Genomic DNA, 23,469 nt, shown 5'->3' with positions numbered 1-23,469 from the left:
AACAACCCAAGTGTCCATCAACTGATGACTCGATAAACAAAATGTGGTGTGTCCATACAGTGGAATATTATTTGGTTATAAAAAGCAATGTAGTACATCTGATACCTGCTACAACACAGATGAACCTTGAATTACGCTAAGTGAAAGAAGCCAGACACAAAACGCTCCACTGTATGATTCCACTTATTCGAAGTGTCAGGAATGGGTAAAGCCATAGAGACAGAGAGTAGATCAGTAATTGCTTAGGACTGGGGTGGGGAGAATCAAGGGACTGGGGGCGGGGGAGGGGGGATGCTGATGGCTAAAAGATATGGGGTTTCTTTTTGAAGCGATGAAAATATTCTAAAATTGACTGTGGTGATGGTTGCACCTATCTGTGACTGTACTAAAAGCCTTTGAATTGTACGCTTTAAATGAGCGACGTTTATGGTATGTGAATCATATCTCAGTAAAGCTGCTATTAAAAATTTCATTTACTGGGACTTCCCTGGTGGTCCAGTGGGTAAGCCTCTGTGCTCCGAATGCAGGGGGCCAGGTTCAATCCCTGGTCAGGGAACTAGATGCCACATTCATGCTGCACCTAAGAGTTCGCATGCCGCAACTAAAGATCCCGCGTGCTGCAACTAAGACCCGCCCGGCGTAGCCCAGGGAAAAAAAAAAAAAATTTTCATTTACTGATAAAGCCAAAAAAAGAGGGGGCAAGAGGGAAATCTTGGGAGTGGATAGAAATGTTCCCAAAATTGATTTTGGTGCCAGTGGCATGACTGTATATATTCACAAAAATATATCAAACTTTACATTTTAAATGGGTGAATAAATTTATGTAAATTATATCTCACTGAAGTCCTTAATGGAGGGGGCAAAGTAGGCAGCAAATTGGAATTGGCCCATGAGCCGTGTTTTGCTGACCCCAGTCTGCATGATGATCATATCAGGACTCTTTAGGTTTCAAGTAGGCTATAACCCAACTCAAGCTGATTTAAGCAAAATGAGGAATTTCTTGACGCACACAACTGAAAAGCCTAGAGGAGAGGTGCGCTTCAGGCACTGTTGGATCTAGGAGTACAGATGTCACCAGAACTCCCTATTGCTTCCACTCTCAATTTCCATGAAATGGCTGCCCGCAGCTCCTGTCAATTTTCCCAGGTTCGAGTCCAGCAGGAGAGTGAGTAGCCTTTTCCAAAGGCTGTAATAAAAATCATTGTGTCCTGTTGGTTCTGATTGGGCCACATGCCCATTTCTGATTCACTCCCTTTGTCCGGGAAATGCAGGGTTCTGGTTGGCCAGTCCAGAGTCACATGATCGCTGAAGCCCAGGGACTGTGCATAGGGGTGGCAGGGGAGAGGTGGCTCCCTAGAGGAAAATTGGGGAGCTAGACCAGGGGGACCCAACAACAGAATTCAGGAAGTGTTTCTCATGCCAAATATTTTTGCTTAAGTAGTTCCAAAACACCAAAGGAGTTAAATAAACATTGTTAGTCATGTTCTATCAATGACAAATTGAAGCCCCCAAGAGCGAAGACAGCCTGCAGGTCACTGGCAAAGCAAACCGCCCCCAGCCCCCAGCCCCAGCTACTTCACCTTTGCTCTCAGCATGAGGTTTAACTACCTGTGAGCCAAGACAGAAGGGGTCATTTATTCAACAGACGGTTATTACAGCCAGCCACACACACCATGTCTGTAAAATTATCTGAGATTGGTAAATTGAAAGGCCTGGAAATTAAGGGGCAGACATAAAGGCTGTGCAGCAGAGCACACAGGCTGGCTCTTGGGCTCTGGGGGCAGTGCCCCACTGCCCAGACAAGCCAAGCCTTTTTGCGGGTGGCAGCAGAGCCTTGAAAGTTCTCCTCCAACACCGCCAGCTGAGTCACTGTCTTCACCTCTCCAGAGGAGGAAACAGGATCAGAGCAAGAGGAAATCAGAAAGTCGGGGTCCTGGGTCCTAACCTCAGCTCTGATGCTAACATGCTGTGTCACATGAGGTAGCTTGTTTGTCTGGGCCTCAGTGTCCAATGAGAATGAGAGCCTTTTCACTCACCTTTCACTTCTGCCAGCCTTGATCTGACCCTGGCCCACTTCTGTACCTGCATCACCTCCCACGTCCCCCAATCTCCCACTCCATCCATCCTGGCTTCTCTGTTCCTTGCATATTGCTGCTTGTTCCCACCTCTGAGCATTTGCACTTGTTGTTCACTCTGCCTGGAAGACTCCTCCTCTCCCCGCATCTTCCCAAGACTATTACTTCTGGATCACTGGGGGGTCAGCTCAGGGAGACCTTCCCTGACCACCCACGCCCCCTCGAGCCCCAAGGTGAGACCCTCAGGTCTCTCTCCCTCACAATATCCAGTTTTGTCTCCTCAGTACTGGGGCCCAGCTCCAAGATGCTCAACACGGGTGTATTCATTGGACAGAAACAATTATAGAACAAGTAGGGACAATGTGCATCTCTGACCCAAACTCCAAGGAAGACGCAGTGCCACCGTCCAATCCCCCAAACTGGGGCCCAAGCATAGGATGGCGTCCAGTGTGTCCTGACTTTTCTTTCTTCTGCTTGTTTCTCCCAGCAGTTGTTGGTCCTGAAGCCAAGGATGCATGTCTTCCCTCCCCTGCACCTTCCCACAGTGCTCTGCACCAGCAGCCAGGGCAGCTGCCCCGTCCCCAGCCAGAGTGGGCACAGGCCCTAAACACCTCCCTTCAGTCAAGACCCATCCACGGGTCCTGCCAGCTCCATGCTCTGTGCCTTTGCAAAACAGACGCCCTCCTTCCCCGCCCTTTCCTTGCCCATCTTCATCCTGACGCGCCCCGCCCGCCGCGGGCCCGAGCCTCCTCTCGGCACCAAAGCACCATACTTGTGTTTCCTGTGGGCCCCTGCCTGGCTACCTGTGTTCCAGCCGATCCTTTTGCCTCAACACCCTTCCCTATTCCTCTGACCAGCTCCTGCCACCTCTCAGCGCCACCTCTTTCCAGAAGACTCCTTGAACCCCCCCCCCCCCGCCCTAATAGGATTGGGAGTCCCTTTTCTCTCCTGAGGCCCATCCAGCCACCAAATTCTGCAGCAGCCCTTCCCGCACTGGAGGGAATTACCTGCCATCCTCTCCCCAAGTAGATGTGAGCATCTTGAGATGAGAAACGACATCACTTATCTTTGCTGTTACTGCACCTGAGTGCCTGGCACCCAGTAGGCGCTCAGGAGATGCTTTCTTGAATGACAGGTGTGTGCGTGCAAGTATGCCTATGCGAGCGCTCTGGAGGCAGGGGCTGTGTCCAGTGTGCCCAGTGCCTCAAAGAGCCTGGCCTATGGTGAGTCTCAACAGATGTTCAGAGAATGAATGAATGAATGATTCCTTCAAGGCCTGTGTGAAGTTACCTCCTCCACACAGAGTGACCAGCCGTCCCCATTGGCCCAGGATGTGGAACTTCCAGTGCTTAACCCGGGCAAGTCCCAGGCAAACTTGGATGAGTTAGTCATCCTACTCTACCTACCGCCTCTGTGACCCCCTGTAAGACCTGATCCCAGTCAGGCTGCACTAAATCCCAGTCACTTGCTACTGTTGTGTATTTTAATGGCTTTCTAATAATTTCACACGTTTGCGGCAGTCTTCCAGTATTACTAAAGGACAGGGGCCATCTTTCTTTATGGCCCACTGTAGCCATTCAGGGCCAGACACAAACAGGCTTGGAAAGGTCTTCATCTTTCTCATCACCATTTCCGAAGGCCTCGTCTAAGTTGTTCTTGTACATTTTCTTCTTTAATTCTCCCAATGACGGCACGAAGTAGGGATTTTCTTTCTCGTTTTACAGATGAGGCTGTTTTCAAAGGCCAGAGTTGAAGGCAAGACCAAGGTAAGCTCACATACCTTGGAAGTCGCAGGATAGGAACCCAGGACTGTCAGAGAGCGTAGCTTTTGCTTAAAGAGCACCCAGAGGTAGCCCCTCTCCGGCACCCGGGTCCTCTGAGGTCTGGTGGTTTCCTTCGCCTCCCTTAGCCCCTGCATGCACAGCTGGATGAGAGTGCCCCCCACCCCGCCCCAGCCAACGGAGACATCCTTCAGCTGCCAGAGCAGGGACCTGAGTTTTGGAGAGGAGAGAATAAACATGATTCCCAGGTGGTGAGAAAACAAGTCACTCTCCAGCTCTGGAGACTGGACAGGACCAGGTTTGAGGGCCGGGAAGCCTTCCTTATCTGTAACAGTTGTGCCGTCATCCCGTCAGACCCAAGAGCAGGCAAAATGGGTCCCCCAAGGACAGGAGGTTGTATTAGTCTCCTGGGGCTGCTGTAACAAGTTACCAGGAACTCAGTGGTGTAAAACAACAGAAAGGATTCTCTCATGGTTCTGGAGGCCAGAAGTCCAAAATCAGGGTGTCAGCAGGCTTTGGTTCCTTTTGGAGGCTTTCGGGGAGAGTCGGTTCCCTGCCTCTCTCTTAGCTCCTGGTGGCTCCAGGCAATCCTTGGCATTTCTTGGCTTGTGTTTGCATCACTCCAATCTCTGCCTCTGTCTTCCCATCACCTTCCTCTCCTTTTGTCTCTGCATCCTCTCCTCTTCTTATAAGACACCAGTCATCAGATTTAGGGCCCAGCATAAACCCAGGATGATTTCATCTCCAGGTCTTTGACCATATTTCCAACTAAGGTCACACTCTGAGGTTACCAATGGACATGAATTTGGGGGGACCCTATTCAACCCAGTACACACAGAGCTTCATTGCCTTGGGTCCTGCCAGTGTCTGCTGAAAACCTTACCTGCATTCCCGTGCCCTCCCTCCGCAGGACACCCTTGCAACAGCTGCCATCGGGGCAGCCGCACACCCCCTCCCCGCAGACCCATGGAGCCTCCTGACGTGCTCACCTCACCCTCCCAGCCTCCCTGGAAGTCTGAGGGCTCCACGACAAGCCCCACATGCTTGCAGGAGACGCGCGGGAAAGACCACAGTTGCAGAATCCCAGCATTCTGGGAGAAGGAGAAGGAAAGTGCTGACTTAAAGATTGAAACCCTGACACATGTAGCACTTTTTAACTCTGCGATGGACCTGTTGGCACTTGTCGATCCCAGCACGTTTGCTAATGTGCATTTTCATCAAAGGGCTGAGCCTGCCCCAGCTCCCATTGCCTGCCTCACCTCTTTGCTTCCAATTCCTTTGCTGGGTTGGTCCTGCCTGTTCTCTTTCCTGATTACTAACCTCCCCTCCCCTTTCCCTCTCTCTCTCAATGTCTCTCCCCCCGGAGCCCCCTACCCCAGGCTTTTCTTCCTTCTGTCTCCTTTCCTCTCCGACTCTGGGTCCCCTCTCCTCCTCTTCGCTTGGTTCAGCAAGATAAACATTTGTGGAGCAGCTACAGTAAACCGGGGGCTGTGAGAGTGACAGGATGGAAAGACAAACAAGACGGGTTGTACTCACCCCTTCCTGCCCTGCTCTGTTGTTCTCTGTGTCTCTCTCCACGTCCCTCCCCTCCTCGCTCAGCATCTTGTCTCTCTCTTCTGTTTCGCAGGCCGGTTGAACCAACTCTTCCCTGCTTTGTACCAGGCGCCCTGCTAGGTGTTGTGGATGCAAACCGGACCAAGATGAGGTCTCTGCTGTCTCAGAATCTCCTGGTGTTTCTCTCTCTCTTCTTTTTTTTCTTCCTCTGACTTCCTTCCTCTCACTCCTCCCAAACCCTTACCGCCATTGTCCATCGCCTTCGCCCAATCTCAGGCTTCAGCCTCCCAAACGAGAGAGGCAGGGTGCTGATCTCATGGCCCCCTCCACTGATGGGGCCAGGCCCAGCCGTGTTGCCTGACAGTGCTGGAGCTGCTGGCTGGGAACAGCCGATGCATGTGGACAGACAGGATCCAAAAGGCCCTTGCCCCTGCTGGCCTCCGCCCAGAACTGCTGATCAGCCAGATATGTCTGACTGCACAGGAGCAGTTCTGAGAGGCCTCAGCCCTGCGGGCAGTCAGGAAAGGCTGATGCGGGTGGACACATGATCAGGAGCAGGACGGAAAGTTCTCTGGCTGGCTCTGAGCTGGGCTGGCTGATTGGAATGGACGTGCGGGGTCACTGGTTGGCTGGACACTGGCGTGTGGGGGGCAGGGGGGACTGAAGGAGGATGTTGCCCACGTGTTGGAAACCATGGCTAAAAAGGAAATCAGGAGTGGAGAGTGACTGGGCTGGAGGTTTCAGGACCACCCTTGCCAGGGCTGCTTTCCTGAATATCCAGGAGGTCAAGAGGAAGGCAGCTCCGGGTTCAAACCCTGGATCTGTTCACCGTGCTTAACCCCACCCCTCCCACCTCCCCAGAGTCTGTTCTACCCAAGTGAGGATGTCAGGCATGGGGCTCCCATTTCTCTTGCTGTGATTGGTTCCCCAGTGGTTATGTGATCCAATGACAGCCAAGGAGACACGCGGGAAAGTCTGCTGGGGCTTCTGGGAAAACTCCTCCTCCCTCATAAGAAGGTGATGCTGGACAATCATGGTGACATTGCAAATCCTGCAGCCTGAGACGAAGTCAACCCTGAGGATGTCAAGTCTGAGATGGGAAGAAATGGTGACCTTGAGGATATCATGCAGCCACCAGCATCACGCCCAGAGTGTGCCCTTCCTCGGATTTCTTATTACGTGAAATAATGACTTTTAGTGTTTAAGGCCATTTGAGCCTAAGTTGTGTTGTCTGTAACTTGCAGCCTAAAGCATCCTAAATAACAGACGAGAATGATTAGAGATCATAATGCCTACACCCCAGGATTGCCGTGAGAATTCATGAAATGATGCGTTTAGCTCAGTCCACGGTACATAGAAAGCACTCGTAAACACCACTGTAATTATTACTTACATATCAATACGTTATAAACAATACATTATTTGCAGTCAGTTACACATGGGAGTCACTAGTGCCGTTTGCCAAAGGTTTCTGGTTCTCTTGCCTTGCAAGCATGATGCAGTAGTACAGACCTCTGAGATATTGTGGGTTTCGTTCCAGAGCACCACAATAAGGTGAATATTGAAATAAAGCGAGGCACATAAATCTTTTGGTTTCCCAGTGCATATAAAAATTACATTTACACTATACTGTAGTCTATTAAGTGTGCAATGTGCATACCTGAACTAAAAAATACTTTACTGTTAAAAAATGCTAACCATCATCTGAGCCTTCAGTGAGTTGTAATCTTTTCCCTTTAGTCACATCAAAGATCACTGATCACTGATCATAGATCACCATAATAGAGATATAATAATAACAAAGTTTGAAATATGACGAGAATTACCAAAATGTGACAGAGACAGGAAGTGAGTAAATGCTGTTGGAAAAATGGCGCCGATAGACTTGCTTGACACAGGGTTGCCACAAACCTTCGGTTTGTTAAAAAATGCAGTACCTGCGACGCACAATGAAGCAAGGCATGGCCGTTCTTGGTTCCTTCGCGGGTGGGAGAAGTCATGTGACTATTCACACAAGCTGGCCCTGTTCCCACCACCTGCTGGTACCCGAGTGGCCCCTCGTTTTGTCAGCGTCGCCCTGTGCCAGGTCCCTCAGGCCATCAGTGCTCTGGCAGTGCTGGCAAAACATCACCTCCCTCAGTGACAGGCAGGCAGAGGTGTCCGTGGCAAAGCTGGCTGGGCTCCAAGGGTCTCGGCTATCTCTCAAGTCCACACACAGCCGTTTCCCCCCATGGTACCCACACGGCACCTGGGGGCAGCTTGCCATATTGAAATCCTCACCAGGCCCCGTAGGACTGGTGTAGCTTGGAGCTGCTGTTTTTATCTGTCTCTTTCTTGTGTGATGAATTATTTCTGGGGGGACCCAAATTGTTCGTCCTGCACTCTGGCCTTTATAGGGCTTTCCTGTAATTCCAGAAGACATGGCTCTGTGTTTCAACCCCAGTGGCAGACAGGAGCTTACCTCAGCCCCCATGAGAAATCAGTGATTATTTTAAAAATGAAAGAAAGAAAAGTGTTGGCAATGGTGGGGAGGTATCGGAACATTTGTGCATTACTTATGGGAATGAAAAATGGTACAGGTGTCATAGAAAGCAGCACAAAGCTCAATATAGGGTGACCCTATGACCCAGCAATCCCACTCCTAGGTCATGAGATATAAGTATATATATACACGCACCCAAGGGAACTGAAAACATGACCATACAAAAACGTGTCCACAAACGTTCATAGCATTATTTATAAAAGCCAAAAAGTAGAAACAACCCCATATCTACCAATGGATAAACCAAATGTGGCCTATCCAGACGATGGAATATTATTCGGCCATAAAAAGTAATAAAGTGTTGGTGCATGCTCCCACGTGGGTGAACCTGGAAAGCATGAGGCAACGTAAAAGAAGCCAGTCCCCAAAGGTCACGTGTGATATGATTCTGTTTATATAAAATGTCCAGAACAGGCAAATCCATAGGGACAGAAAGGAAATTAGTGACGGCCAGGGGGTAAGTGAGTAACAGGCACAGGGTTTCCTTTTGGGGTGACGAAAATGTTTTGGAACTTGATAGAGATAATGGTTGCAGAAGATTGTGAACGTACTACACTACTGTATATAAAATAAACAATGAGGACTTACTGTATAGCACAGGGAACTATTTTCAATGTCTTGTAATAACCTATAATGGAAAAGAATAGGAAGAACTGTATATATGTATAACTGAATCACTTTGCTGTACATCTGAAACTAACTAAACTGTGTTAGTTTCAATTTAATGAAAAAGAAGTTGTGCATGTACTAAAGGCCGCCAAATTGTACACTTTTAACATGGTTAATTTTATGTTATGTGAATTTCACCTCAATTTTTAAAATATCAGTTATTAGAAATGTGTGTGGAGGAGGGGAGGGCAGGCAGGCAGGGAGGGGAGGGGCATGACATCCAGTTCCAGAAATGCCCAAGCCCCCTCCTGCCTGGCCCCAAACCAAGTCTCACGCATAGTAGGTGCTGCACAAATGTCTGTTCCTCCCCTCCCCCTCCCCACTACCTGCTCCCTTTATAAAAAGGAAAATAATTCTTTTAACCACCGTCATTGCCGTACTTGAACATTTGGACTGAGTCCTGTCTGCCTTTAGGGAAGGTCTTGTTTACCTTTGTGCCCTGACCACAAGCCTGCCCTGAGATCTGCATTCCCTCCAGCATTGCTGGAGAAAACGCTGCCCAGCTCCAGCTCCAACCAGCATAATTACACATTATGCTGGGTCTCACTGCCACTGTTTACAGAGCCAGCATCATAATTAACTGTTTATTAGGGTCTTTCGGGCCGGCTGGGATTCCCCAGCTGCAGTGAGCTACAGTGTTTTCTGGCTGCACCTCCCTCCCCCTGCCATTCAGGAAAGACCTGGTTCTGGTGGCTGCTGGCCAGAGTCCCTGCACGCTTCAAGAAAAAGTTTCTTCCCTGACAGTTCCTGAGGTTCCCTGGGCTGGAAGCTCTTTTTGGGGTGTTGAGAGGAAGTAGGGGTGGGGACAACAGCTGTGACTCTGGCCACCTCTGTCCCTCTCGGCCAGAAGGGGAGCACCTGCTACCTGCCAGACATGGAGTAGGGTGGATGGAGAGATAAGGTACCTCACAGTCTAGGTGGGGGAGGAAGAAAGAGGAGGAGGTGGTCACCTCCTGTAAGATTCTGAGCAAGACCAGCTACGGAGTTTTCGGGGTCCAGTGCAAAATGAAGATGTGGGGCCCCTTGTTAAAGTTATTGAGAATTTCAAGACAGCGACAGAGCATTAACAAGCGTCACCCTTCTAAGTGCCAGGCCCTGTGGAACTGTGCGGGTGGTGCATCGGTGAAGCTGGCCCCGTCTCAGAGCATTAGTAACAGCAGGTGTGAATTGAGCACTTACTGTATGCCCATGGCAGGAGACAGCAGGGCTTAGGAACACAGACCCCTTCTCTCTGTGATCGTGGACAAATTATGCAGTATCTCAGTGCCTCACCTTCCTCATCTCTGAAATGGGGGTGATACTAATAAAAAGTGTGGATCTGTGTCTGGCACGTAGTAACTGCTATACGAGCATTCACTGCTATTATTTAGTTTGCAAGGATGGATTCAGCTGATAGCCAGAAGAATCTAAAAGGTGGATGCTATTACTGTGCCCAGTTCCAAGTGGGGAAACCAAGGCACATACAGGTTAGATAACTTAACCTCAGTCACTCAGAGGAGAGGCTCATATTTGAACCCAGAAACGCTCTAGCACCTGGGCTTTGGTGGTGGTGCTGGCATGGAAGAGGGGGAAGATCAGTGTGAAGGGGCAAGAGGGGAGGGCCTTGCGTCCATTCTCGGGGTCAGAGGGCAGAGCACAGCCCCTCAAGCACCCCACTGTGCCTGGCTCTGAGTCTGTGCTCTGTAAGCATGGGTGGAATGGAAGCTCTGATGCTCCTTTGCGCCAGGCACTGTCTTAACACTTCATTCACATCTCAGTGTGTGTTTGATCATTTCCGTTGCAGATGGGGGCCTTCACCCAGCGCTATGAGATGTCTCCCCGCCAGTGTCACCCAACCAGGAAGGGGTGAGTCAGAGGCTGCCCTCCCGGCTCTCTCGGATTCCAAACTCCTGGCTCTTTCCTGCTCAGCCAGCTCCCCTCCGGAAGGAAGCTCTGCCCAGAAACATGCCCGGTTGGCATTGCTCAGCCTGGGAGCCTCGGTTGGCCCGAATCCCAGTGCCACCCACGCTGCCCTTCTTCTGGGCCATAAAGATCCTCTCCTCTCACCCCTGCCTGGCCCTGGCAGGTAGAACAGCGAGACCACCCCAGGTGGTGCTCTCAATAACGCTTCCTGACAGAGGGCGGCTGCTCTAGCCCCTCATCTCCATTATCCTCTACTTTGTGGCTCTGACTGGAATCTTCCAAATCCAGATGGGCAAGGAAGGCGGAGCTGTGACTCCATGGCCGTGGGCTCCCGGGAGCTCCCAGGGAAAGCTTTCCCTAGCAGTCCCCTCAGAGCCTGTGGATTCTCGCTGTGAACAGTCCAAAACCCAGCCCTGCCTTCAGAGAACCCTGGGCGTGAGTGAGGGTGGGGGGGTGAGTTTAGCGGTAGCCCAGGCTGGCCGTTGGCTCCCTGTCCCCTGCGTGCCGTGAGAGGGAGATGGGAAAGGAGCAGAAGTCAGGTCGGAGTCAGGCATTTCCAGGGACAGTTCTGCCCCCAGAGGGGATCAGTTTTTCCTCTTTGGGGGCAACCATGCACCCACCACAATTTGCTTCTTTCTTTTTCTTTATTACTTTTTATTTGAATATAATTTTGGGCTTACAGAAAAGTTGCAAGAGCAGAACAAAGAATTCCCATATACCCTTCACCTGGATTCTCCAAATGTAAACGCTTCATCACATTTGCTTTATTCTTTTCTGTTTCTCTCTAGATAGATATATAGGAGAGAAAGATGTATTTTTTTTCAGAACCGTTTCACAGTAAGCTGCAGACAGAACACCTCTTTTACCTCTAAATACTTCAGCGTGTATTTCCTAAAAACAAATGACATTCTCTTACAATATGATATCTTACAATGTAATTACCAAAATCAGGTAATTAACACTGAGACAGCATTATAATCTAATCTACAAACTTTATTCAGATCTTGCCATTTGTCCCTAGAATGTCCTTTATAACAAAAGGAAACTCTGAACCCCATATGGCATTCGGTTGTCATATCTCTCAGCCTCTTTCAATCTAGAAGAGTTCCTTAGTTTTTCTTCTTTGAAGACATTGACGATTTTTAAGAGAAGTGGTCAGTTAGTTGTAGAATGCCCCTCAGTTTTGGTTTGTCAGATATTTCTTCATGATTACTTTCAGGTTATACACTTTCAACTGGACGATCACAGAAATGTCCTGCATTCTTCTCAAGGCCTCCTTAACAATTTGCCCCATTCTGGTGATGGGGTTAACTGTGATCACTGGGTTAAGGGGTGCCTCTATATTTCAAAGCTAAAAACAAATAGAAAAGCTTGAATTCTAGTCATACTCTCTCTAACTCCCAGCTCAGAAGCCACAAAACCCCCCACCACCAATTTGTTTGCTTACTCAGAAAAAACTTAACGTATCAGTTATCTATTGCTGCATAAGAAACCATCCCATGACACAGTGGCTTAAAATAACAGCTATTTTATTGCTTATGATTCTGTGGATCAGGAATTCAGATGGGGCCCAGTTCTTCATCTTATGTGGCTGCACTCTGCTGGGATCTTGGCTGGGGCTAAAAGATCCAAGATGTCCTCCCTCATCTCTTTGGTAGTTGGTGTTGGCTGTCAGCTGGGGTGCTTGGTTTTCCTCCGTGTGGCCTTTCCAGCAGGATAGCTTGGGCTTCTTGACATGGTGAAAATAGAAGCTGCAAGGCCTCTGAGGGCCAAGGGCTGGAAGCTGACCAGCCTAACTTCTGCTGTGTTCTATTCTGAGGCCAGCCCAGATTCAATCAGAGGGGAGATAACCCTGCCTTTGGATGGGAGCAGGGGCAATGCTGACTGCAAAAGAGCATGTGAGATGGGATTTGTTTGCTCAGCCATCTTTGGAGATAGAGCACACCAAGGGTGCCTGCTTACTCACCCAGAATGTACAAGAGAGCTACAAATGAGGAACTGGGCAGTCGCCTTGGCTATGCCTTTCCCAGGGGAGTATCAGTCCCTAGGCTTGGAATGTTTCGTTTTCACTCTCCTTTTCAATTCTGTGCGATTCCAGAAGCCTTTCCTGGGCATCTGTTATGTAGCGATAGATATGGAGCACCTACTGTGTATGCAGGGCTCAGTGCTGAGGATCGAGGCATGAAACTGAGTTAGTCCTCGATCTCTGGGAGCTCATCCCCTAGAGATAAAACTGAACTATAAACGAACCTTTGCAGGTGGTTGTCAAGAATGTGGGTGTGTGAAGGGTGGACTCCAGAGAAAGGAGGGGCTAAGTGTGGCTGGGGGCACTGGGGAAGGGACATAGAAGAGACCATGCAAGAGCTGACTCGTGAAGAAGGAGCAGATGGGCAGGCCAGGCAGAGGGGGCAGCCTAGGGTGGGCGGTGGGCGTGTTGGGGAATTACCCCTACCCAGGAATGGCTGTCAGCAAGGTATAGTGGGGCCCAGGGGAGAGTGCAAAGAGATAAGACTAAGGGGTGATCACGGACTGGAGTCTACAACCTCCAATGCTGGTGTTTCTACCTCCTTCCCTTTCTTCCGTCAGAGTGTTTGCCAGCCCAGGTCTAAGTCCTTAACCCTGTAGATGCAGTAGAATCTCCATTCAATACAGACACGGGATGGGACAAGTGAGGAAGGGGGAGAAGACTCTGTAGAGAAACTTCTTTCATCTACATAACTAAGAGCTGGGAAAATGACAGAGCAAATGCAGTCTTGGAGTTTGGAATGGGGGATGAGAGAATGGGGGAAAGGAGGGCACAACTTGCATTTGGTGCTGCTGTGGGGTTTGGACTCCATACAGTAAGGATTTGATTACTATTTGATAGCTAGGCGGCAGTTCTTTGCATGCAGCTAAGTCATAGAAGGAGCCATATGGGAAGCCATAATTTATATGGGTTACATATTTTTATATACATGCACCAACAGTCATGAGGGAGGTCACAGTTTTAAAAGGAATGTATTCTTGAAAATCTTTACATAATTAAAACCTCAACGAATTCAAGCGTAGCCCTGAAAGGGGTGGCGAGCCTGTCTGTTTATATCCATTAAAATGTCTCTAACACATGGCCGCTATGCGCCACCGGTTAAATTTCACTCAAGCCATTCGGCTTTGAAATGATGCAATTACTGATGCCTTTTTTTTAAACTGGGAAGATTTGCATGATTCCACATTTTGCACCTAAAGGGAGGCTTTATTTCATACATATTTTTATGTTGCAGTATTTCTTATTTCATATTCTCTCTCTCCCATGTTAGACCCTCCCTCACATAGAAGGGAAGACATTGCAGTAGGGTGGGTGTCTTGGGAAGAATCCTGTGGTTAAGAGGGGACCTCTGAGGGTTTCTGGTGCCTCCCTCATCATGAATGAGACAATAGAGGCTTGGCAGGTTTTGTTTCCAAGATGCTACAGTGAAAGGCAATGAAAGGTAACAGGAAAATCCCTCACTTGAACTCAGACATGTGGGCCGATTTTCCTGTTCCGGCCAAATAACATAGCAGTGGAGAACTTGGGTTTTGTAGTCTCTGCCACCTGCTAGCTTTCTGACCTTGGGCAAGGCATTTTTCACCCCTCTGAGCCTCAGTTTCCTCATCTACAAAATGTGGTTCCTAATAGCCACCTGAAGGTGGAGATAATAGGTAACATGGTTCTTCGCACAGGGCCAGACTCAGTAAATGCTCAGTACCAGGTAGCCGTCACGCTTACCGCTTACCGTTACAACATCACCTTGGCCTGTGCCTTGCTTATCTGTTTACTTTGGTTTCCCAGCCAGACTGTGACTCCCTGAGGGCTCACTGGTGTTTACAGTCCCAGCCCAGTGCACAGAGCCGACCCAGGGAATGCGGGATGTCTGCAGGACTCCACACAATGCACCCCGCACAATACGGTGCAGGGAGCTGTGGGGTGGGTTCCATATGCCCTTGGGGATCTTTTCCTTCTTCCTTCAAACTGCAATCCCAGGAGCTTCCTTGCTATCTCTGGGGGTAGGAGGGGAAGCAATCCCCACCTCCTCCCTTTCTGGTGAGATGTGGAACCCACGTTTCTCTGTGCCCCACCCTTCCACTCAGGGGTAGATGGAACACACTGGTAAACGTCTTTTACCCCCAAGCACTGGGGACTCAAAGGGGCAGATTTGCATTTTAAACAACCACTGAGGAGCAAGGGCAGTGCTAAACACAGAGAAAGTGCTCACTAATGCTAATGGGCAACTATCGAGGGAGACTTTCCTAAAGAGAATAATCTCCTACCTGCTCAACCTACAGAGGGCTGGTGCTGTCAGCACCCTAAGTATTGGTTTCTGTCCCCTAAACAAAAGTTGACGGAGACCAGAACTTGGAGAGGAAAGAAAATAACTTTTACGACACCTATTTCATCTCTGACTTCGAATCTTGCCGAATCCCCCAACTCCCAGCAGTATGACCTCCACTTTGCAGATTAGGAAACTCCTGCTCAGAGAGGTTAAGTGACTGGTTGGAGAACACACAGCCTACAGGCTGCAAAGCTGGGATCCAGACCTGATCTGTGCCACACCAAGGCCAGTGTGCTTTCTTGCATCTTTCCCTCAGGCAGAGGCCATGAGGCCAACTCAGAGGAATGGAATGTCTGACATTCATGGGCCTCTCTGACTCCCCCAGAAGCTCCTGGGGGATCTTGACTCATGTGCAGGAAGTCAGTCCCCTCAGCCCCAGCCTGCCTCCTCCCCAAATCCACCAGATGTCTCAGCATTCTCAGAACCCACCTTGTACTCCTCGTGGTGCTTTGGTACACACTGTTCCTGAGTCTGGTTTTCCCTTTCCCCACCCCTTTTGCCTTGAAAACTCCTTTACCTCCTTAATGATCCAGATCAAGTGTCTCCCTGACCCTACACATATAACTCACACCCTTATTTTTTCTCCCATTCAAGCAAGGCTTCCATGTACCTTTGTACAGGTTGTGCACTGCACAACTCTAGAGGCACCATTTGCAAAGATCACAGTGGTATTTTCTGGATGCTCCTTTATATGAGTTGTAATAATGTCTGTTTGTGGCTCTAAATCTGAGGGTAAGGATGAAGTCGTGATAGGCACCACACCCAGTGCCTAGTACAGGGCCTACTGCTTAACAAATGTTGAATAGATGAATGAATGAATCTTACAAGATACAACTCTTAATGTACGGAGACCACAAACATCCCAGTACTTGCCTTTCCAAACAAGTGTTTCCCCTGCCACAGTCATCTCTCCAGGGACTTACTCTCTTATTCCAGGAAAGCTCTCAATGCTTAAAGCCCTTTTGGAACTCCTCTCTAGGGATTTCCTTCAGAGCCAGGCTCCAAGCCATGCAAGTCATCCCTGCTCGTTATTTTGCAATCACGGATCTTTTCTCACCCAGAGCGATCCCAGCCAGCTTCATCTCCTACCTTGTTCATCAGACCGGGCTCCATTTAACTTTGGGCCCCATCCAGAAAGCAAGTCCACTCTCCAAGAGCAAGGACCCGCCTGTCTCTGAGGAAACGTCAGGACAAACTGCCGAGGTGCTGAAGACTAGTGAGCAGCCAGCTCCCGAAATACTGTGCCAGGGCCGCTGTGTCCGGGCAGCCTGTCTGGCCAGGGTTCGGGCTTCCCAGGGGCCTCCTCTGAAGGAGCATGCTTACTTCGCCATGTATGTTCTGGTGTGCAGACTTCAAAAATTCACTTTTAATCTCACAGTCTTGTCAGGAACTAACCGAGTGTTAGCTACTGAGCATTGACTGGGTGCTACAATTTTTATGAAAATTGTCTCCTTTAATCTTTGTAACCATTGGGTGGGATGGATCTAACTCTCCCCATTTTACAGATGAGGAAATTGAGGGTTGGAGAGGTAAAGAGACCTTCCCAGGTGCTGTACTGGGTCACTGCGGAGCTGAGACTTGGACCCGGATCTGTCTGCCTTCCAAACCAATGTTTTTTGTTGTTGTTGTTTTGTTTTACTATAAGCACCGGCATTGCCCTTTTACCCTTCAGACACTGTTTCCTGTGCTGTTTTACCATCCGGGAGGTAGAAATCTGGATTTCATGTGATTCGCCACTTGTGAGGCATTGCTGGCTCCTCTCCGTTGCCAGCAGGACGTGCTGGGCTCCTGCCCCCGGGGCTCCTCCGATGAGGTTCATTTGTGTAAATCCCTCCACACTCTTCCCTCGTCCTCCTTGTGATCACGGGCACCCAGATCTCCGGCTGGGTCAGGGGTGCTGTCACTAGATATGAAACCAGGCTCAAAATGTGGGCCACATTAGCACTAGGCTCTAAAACAGGCAAATCTCACAAACTGGATTTTTTTTTTTGTGGTTAGATACCACAATTCTTCACCCTTGCATATTCAAGAGTGTGGGTCACAGAGCATTAGTGATGAGTCTTAGTTGTTTATTAATTTCTGTCCTGAGTCCATCCTCTGTGTTCAATACATTTCAAACACACTGAGGATTGAAGACTCAATCAACACTTACTAAGCACTTCTCCATGTTCTAGAACAAGGGTCATTGATCTATAGCCCTTGGGCCAAATCTAGACAGACACCTGTTTTTGTAAATAAAGTTTCATCGGAACGCAGGCACCCCCCATTTGTTTACAGAATGTCTATGGCTGTTTCCATGCTACAAGGGCAGAGTTGAATAGTTAACTGTATGACCCTCAAGGCTGAAAATATTTACCCTCTGACTCTTTACTGAAAAAATATTGTGACTGGGACTTCTATGGTGGTCCAGTGGGTAAGGCTCCGAGCTCCCAATGCAGGGGGCCCAGGTTCGATCCCTGGTGGGGGAACTAGATCCCACATGCATGCTGCAACTAAAGATCCCACACGCCGCAACAAAGGATCCTGCATGGTACAACAAAGGATCCCGCATGCCGCACGAATATCCCGAGTGCCACAGCCAAGACCCAGTGCAGCCTAAATAAATAAATAAATAAATACTTTTTAAAAAGGAGTCTTTAAAAAAATATTGTGACCTCAGTTCTAGAAGACATTGGATGTTTTTCTGACTTCCCAGCCTCTGAACCCCCTTCTTATAATTAAGGAATCTCCCATCTAATGAGATGGGGCTCACTGCCTACCTTAGAACCTGAAAACACAGATACTCACTGCAGCGGGTTGAATAGTGGCCCCAAAAGATATGTCCACATCCTAAACCCCAGAACCTGTGAATGTGACCTTATTTGGTAAAAGGGTCTCTGCAGAAGCAATTAAGGGTCTGGAGATGAGATCTTCCTGGATTATCCAGCTGGGCCCTAAATCCAATGGCAGATATCCTTATAAGAGACACACAGAGGAGAGACACAGAGAGAGAAGAGGAGAAGGCCATGTGAAGACAGAAGCATAGAATGGAGTGACATAGCCACAAGGGATAGTGACAGCCACCAGAGGCAGAAGACGCAGGGAAGGATTCTTCCCTAGAACCTCCAGAGGAACGGCAGCCCTGCCAACGCCTGGAATTTGGACTTGAGGCCTGCAGAACTGTGAGAGAATAAACTTCTGTGGTTTCAAACCCCCTCGTTGGTGGTTATTTGTTACAGCAGCCACAGAAAACTAATACGCTCACTTTCCCAGCTTCCCTTGCAGTGAGGCACAGACATGTGACTCAAATCTACCAATCAGATGCACCTTCCTAGGTTAAATGGAAGCTAGCTAATGATGAGAGGAAGCAGGGACCACACCTGTCCCGTGCCTTCTCTATGCTGGTGAGAATGGCATTAGGAGCAGCTCTGTGGTGTTTTCAGAGATATCAGTGGCTGCAGTTTTAGTGGCATTGACCAGTGTCCAGAACTGTTGGTGAGGACAGGCATGTTACTGTAACTGTGCCAGAGGGGACAGTAGCAGCATCTTCACTATTAGACTGCTTCTCCAGGGATTTAGGGTATAGCTCCAAGTTTCATTTACCAGCTGGAAATTCTGCAAGCTACCCCATATCCTCTGAGTGCATTTTCTTTTGTGATAAAATTAGCCAGAGTTTGTGTCTGTTGTCTTCAAGGCTGTACTCAAGCGGGCTTATCTCAGCTCAGAAGACCCAGTGGTTCACTCCTCTTCCCAACTCCTCATTCAGCAATGTCATGTTGGTAGCTTAAAATTGGCAGCGATGGGAGTATTTACACCATAGAAATTGGCAAGTGCTACAAATCAGAGCTTTTTATTTTTCAAGGAGTTGATTTATCAGCAGTACCACAGGATCTTTCCAACTAAAGCTCTGATTGATAGCCATGGAGCATCTCATTTCATCCTTGTATCCCTCCAGTAAGGTTTTTTAAAAATATATATATTTATTTATTTGTTTATTTGGTTGTGCTGGGTCTTAGTTGTGGCTCGCCGGCTCCTTAGCTGCAGCAGGCGGGCTCCTTAGTTGCGACTTGCCAGCTTCTTAGTTGCGGCACATGGGCTCCTTAGTCGTGGGATGTGAAGTCTTAGTTACGGCTTGCATGTGGTATCTAGTTCCCTGACCAGGGATCGAACCCGGGCCCCCTGCATTGGGAGCACGGAGTCTTAACCACTGTGCCACCAGGGAAGTCCCCTGCCAATAAGATTTTACGATCATCTTTCTACAATGAGCAATCCAAGAGAGATGAAGGGATTGTTCAATGTCATATGTCTATGAGGTGATAAATGAGGGACCTGAACTTCTGATTTCCCATCCTCTAAATCAAAATAAGGCTAATGACCACTTTTTTTTTTTGAAAGTGAAGATTTAAAGATAGACTGCACCAAAAATCACACAACAAAAACCACACAAACCTCCACAATACCCAAGGGACACTGTCTGGCCTAAACTCATCCAAATCACCAAGGGTCTTGCAGAAGAGGGGTCCCTCCTGGCAGAAAGTTTTCAGGTGAGAGCCTGAGTTCAGAGGCATTTCGGTAAGATCTGAAGTACAGTCTGCTTTGCAGTTAAAACTCCCTTGATGCTCTCAATGAAGGAGACAGCCTTCCACATTTGGAGAGGAGTAGATTGCAGGTGCAATAAACAGGCTAGAGGGAGGCAGACAGTCTCACCTTGATGCTCTCAGAGTCCAGGTCTTGCTCTGTGGGCACAGACAGATTTACCATTAGCAGGAGACATAGAGAGCCTCGGTGCTCATTTCCAGGGGAGAGATTTATAATGCCCACACAGCTGTTGGAGCGCAGCTCTAGCCAGATACCATGTGCTGGGCAGCTTCCGGTCTGAAGACACAAATTCACTCCTGCCGGCTCAGCCTGGAGTCTGGAATTGGGAACAACAGAAGGAATCCTGTGGATGTTTCCCTGATGGAATCACACCACCTTGTCCCTTTGGCTTCCCCTGGACACGTGCTTGCTTATTGTGAAGAATGCCACATCCTGACCTCTGCCCAGAAGACGGACAGGTGCACAGGGATGCTGGGAGTGACGACAGGAGACTGCACATGACCCCATGCCTGCGTTCCGCTGCTCCCAGCAGGTGCCTGGGGGCGCTGCTGTGGGTCAGGCTGGAGACACCTGGAGCCAGAGCTCTACACCAGCTGCAGGGGGTGGGCACCTCCAAGACAGAGTCCTGCAGTAATAAAGATAAAGGCCTCTTCTGTTTTGTGAGACGTACTATGTGTTCTACATACATGAGTTCAAATCTTTACAACAGACCTGCTGGGCATGCACTATACCCCCATTTTTCTGATGTTGAAACAGAGGCCTGGCAAGATTAAGAAGTATGACCAAGTCCACAATCTGTACGTGCAAAGGCAGGATCAGAACCCAGGACTATATGATTCCAGTGCTTAGGTATTGAACAGGGTTGAACAGTGTCCCCCCAGTCCATGTCCACCCTGAACCTGTGAATGTGACCTTAGTTGGAAATAGTTTGTGATTAGTTAAGATGAGTTCAGGCTGGAGTAGGGTGGTGTCCTTGTGAGAAGAGGGAGATTTCGACACAGAGACCACAGGGAAGGCAATGATGGGAAGATGGAGGGGTTGAGACTGGGGCGATGTGTCTCCAAGGAGCACTAAGGATGGCAAGCAACCACAAAAGCTGGAAAGATCAAGGCAGTATCCTCCCCTAGAGACTTCGGTGGGAGCGTGGCCCTGCTGATGCCTTGATTATAGAATTCTGGCTTCCACAACTGTGAGAACAAATTTCTAGTGTCTTCAACCATTCAGTTTGTGGTACTTTGTTACGGCAGCCCTAGGAGACTAAAACAGCTACTTTGGGAAGATGGGCTTTCATGCCAGGGGGCCTGGGAGAGGCAGGGGAGACTGCTCACACGCCCTGTCCTCTTCTGTCCTAACTTCATCTGTGCTCATCTCCTCTCTGCCAGGACCACACCTGGGAAGCTGTAGGACCAGGCTGCTTCCCGGCCCCTGACCAGAGAGAAACCCAAGAGAACTCTCACTGGGCCTGAAGACCCAAGGCCAAATGACTAGCCCCTACCCCTTCCCTTTCCTTTTCCTCAGGAACCTTCCTTAACCAACCCTGTGGGCCTCTGCAGCTGCAGGTTTGATGTAAGGCAGGGGCGTTGTGGGGGAGGGAGACCCATTTCTGTCAGTAAACAGCCCTCTGGGGGCTTCTTGACTGGTAGCTGGTGGCCTGGAGGGCCTCGTGTCAATTTGGTGTGATGCTGGGCGGGTCATTTTACCTCAGAGAGGCTCCTGAGGAACCGGGCTGCACCTCAGCCTTCCAAAAACAGGTCCTACAGGCAGGGACGCCCTCCAAGTGACAGCTCGGCAATGTTCTTCTTCTTATGTTCTTGTTTGTTTGTTTGGGATTGGAAAGCCCTCTGCTGTCACCCTGTGTCTCTGGGGACCACCACAGCAGTTCCAAGACTCTGTGATTGGGTCCACCCTGCCGGTGGGCCCGTCTGCCAGGGAAGCACTGGAAAGGAGCATGTCACCCTCTACTTGAGCAAATGTCTCTCAGGAGAGGCATGGCGAGCAGACTACATATGTTACCACCATTCAGTGGCATCCTTCTCTCCTAGACAGTGGTCCAGTCTCATTTCCCATTGAGTTCCCCAGATCTGACACATAACAGTTTCTTTGTAAATGTGTGGACTGAACAAACCCCCAACTCACCATAATCATTTTGATTGTCTCAAACCAGTCCATTCATTGACTGAATTGATCCAACCAACAGAGCTGCCATTTTGGACTCCTGCTATGGGCCTGCAGTCTGATATTTGTCATCCCAAGAGAGTGTATTACTATGGCATTCTTTGCTCAGGCCCACACAGCTGAGATGCAACAGAGGCAGGATTTGAGCCCAGGTCTGTAGAGCTCTGGGGTTCCCTCCAAACCCAATCCCTTTCCAAGACCCCTACTCCCCTCAAGCCAGTCACCTAGTTGGGGTCTGTGGACACACAGCCTTAGTCCAGATCTTTCAGAGAGTCAATTTTTTAAAGTCTCATCTTGAAGTCAAACATTCTTGATACGGGGTTTCTCAGACACTCTTCAGCCCACACATTCCCCAGGAAGCGGGGGGACGGCGACCTCTTACCAGGACATCTTGTCGCTATTTTTATGGAGTTGATCTTGTCCCGCAGCAAAAGTGACCTGGAGGGTCCAGGAGTGTGGGATGAGTTTTCTTAGCCCCCTCAGATCATTGAGCTTTGAGTTTCTCAGGATCTCCATTGCTAGGGAAGTAGTCTTTTCATGGGGAGATGATGATGATGATGATATTATGACACTAACGATTACCACTTCTTAGGTCTGCGCCATACACTGTGCTAAACTCTTCCACATCTACTTAGTCCTCAATGAATCCTGTGCCAAAGGACACTGTCCCCATTTCACAGATGAGAACACTGAGGTCACTCTCACAGGATTCAAACCTTATTCCAACCAATAAGCTGCCTCTTATTCGATGACGCACGGATGCCACTGGACAGAGCTGACCACAGAAGGGTCTTCCGGAATGATCTAACAGTAGCCTGCCTCCTTGGCCTGCAGAGTTTTGCCCTGGAGACATCAATAAGAGACTCAATTTACTTCTGTCCAGAAACCAGCAGGGCCTCCTTGTGCCATGGCCCCCAGGTAAGTGGGACCCAGCATGGGGCCAAGGTTTCCTTGAGCCTCCTTTTGACCTGTCAGTGGATTCCTTCAAATCAGCCCAGTTTTCCTGTGTTTAAAAGGAGACTAATCACAGCTAAGCAGTTTGAAGTCCTGGTCTGAAAAGCATCATTATTACTCCCTTGAGGGTCTTGGCATCTCAGGGCCTGAAGAAAAAGAAAAAGAAAAAAAAAAACCACATTGATTTCTAATGCAAATTGGGTTTGAAGAGGATCCCAGCCTCTCTGGAGTTCCCAGTCACCCACAGAGGAGGGCACACCCCAGGGGGGACTGTTGCCTCGGGCAAAGAATTTCCTCTTGTCAAGACAAAACCCAGATATGGTCCTTTCCCGCTTTCAGACCCCACCCGCTGCCTGCCCCTAGGAATGTGCAGCCTCGACTTGACTTAAGTCAAAGCAGAATTCCCATGTCTGTGATCACAGGGCTGCTTTTCTCTCCCTCCCTTCCTTCCCTCCCACTACCCTACCCACCATGTGTGCACACACACGTCCTCACATATACACGCACGTGTGTGCACTCACATAGTTCTCACACAGACACATACAACACATTTACAGACATTCACACACACACACACACACACACACACACACACACACACACACTCACTCACTCCCTGGCCCTTCCCTGTTAGTACTTGTTTCTCTGTGGCATCATTTTCCTTGCCGTTTTCTTTGTGGTTTTGCCTGCTAATCACCCCCTCTCCCCAGACCCTGGGATCTTCAGCCAGTCTGTCGAAATACCTGATGTATTTGCTCAGAAAGACAAGAGCAAATGCAACTCGGGTTTGATGGAAATTTGCTTCTCGTAAGTCTGCTATCAACTTCACCCTGCCCCCACCCTGCCGAAAAAAAACAAAGGGAAGGAAGTGGATTCTTGAAGGCCTTCTC

At 49.1% G+C, this 23,469-nt stretch overlaps 1 protein-coding gene and 1 long non-coding RNA gene across 13 annotated transcripts in view; one reads left to right on the top strand and one right to left on the bottom strand.

The window, feature by feature from the left end:
• SPRING1 (SREBF pathway regulator in golgi 1) overlaps nt 1–23,469 on the top strand; it is a 314,339-nt gene that overhangs the window by 208,122 nt on the left and 82,748 nt on the right. For 8 of the 12 annotated variants that reach the window (XR_007471544.1, XR_007471546.1, XM_049697614.1 and 5 more), the window contains one exon: nt 10,405–10,466. Coding sequence is in view for 9 of the 12 variants with exons in the window: in XM_049697614.1 (XP_049553571.1) it covers nt 10,405–10,466 (62 nt within the window). In the remaining 3 variants the exon portion in view is untranslated. The other 4 variants (XM_049697615.1, XM_049697611.1, XM_049697612.1 and 1 more) reach the window with 4 other exon arrangements.
• Nucleotides 12,293–21,662, bottom strand: LOC125961193 (uncharacterized). The gene is made up of 3 exons (XR_007471559.1): nt 21,587–21,662; nt 19,559–19,587; nt 12,293–12,407 (listed from the first exon to the last, which is right to left on the bottom strand). It is a non-coding gene; the product is annotated as an uncharacterized LOC125961193 (long non-coding RNA).

The sequence above is a fragment of the Orcinus orca genome, chromosome 15 (assembly GCF_937001465.1).
Source record: "Orcinus orca chromosome 15, mOrcOrc1.1, whole genome shotgun sequence".
Lineage (NCBI taxonomy): Eukaryota > Metazoa > Chordata > Mammalia > Artiodactyla > Delphinidae > Orcinus > Orcinus orca.
The sequence above is the reverse complement of the archived record's forward strand: the minus strand, read 5'-3'. Positions and strand labels throughout refer to the sequence as shown.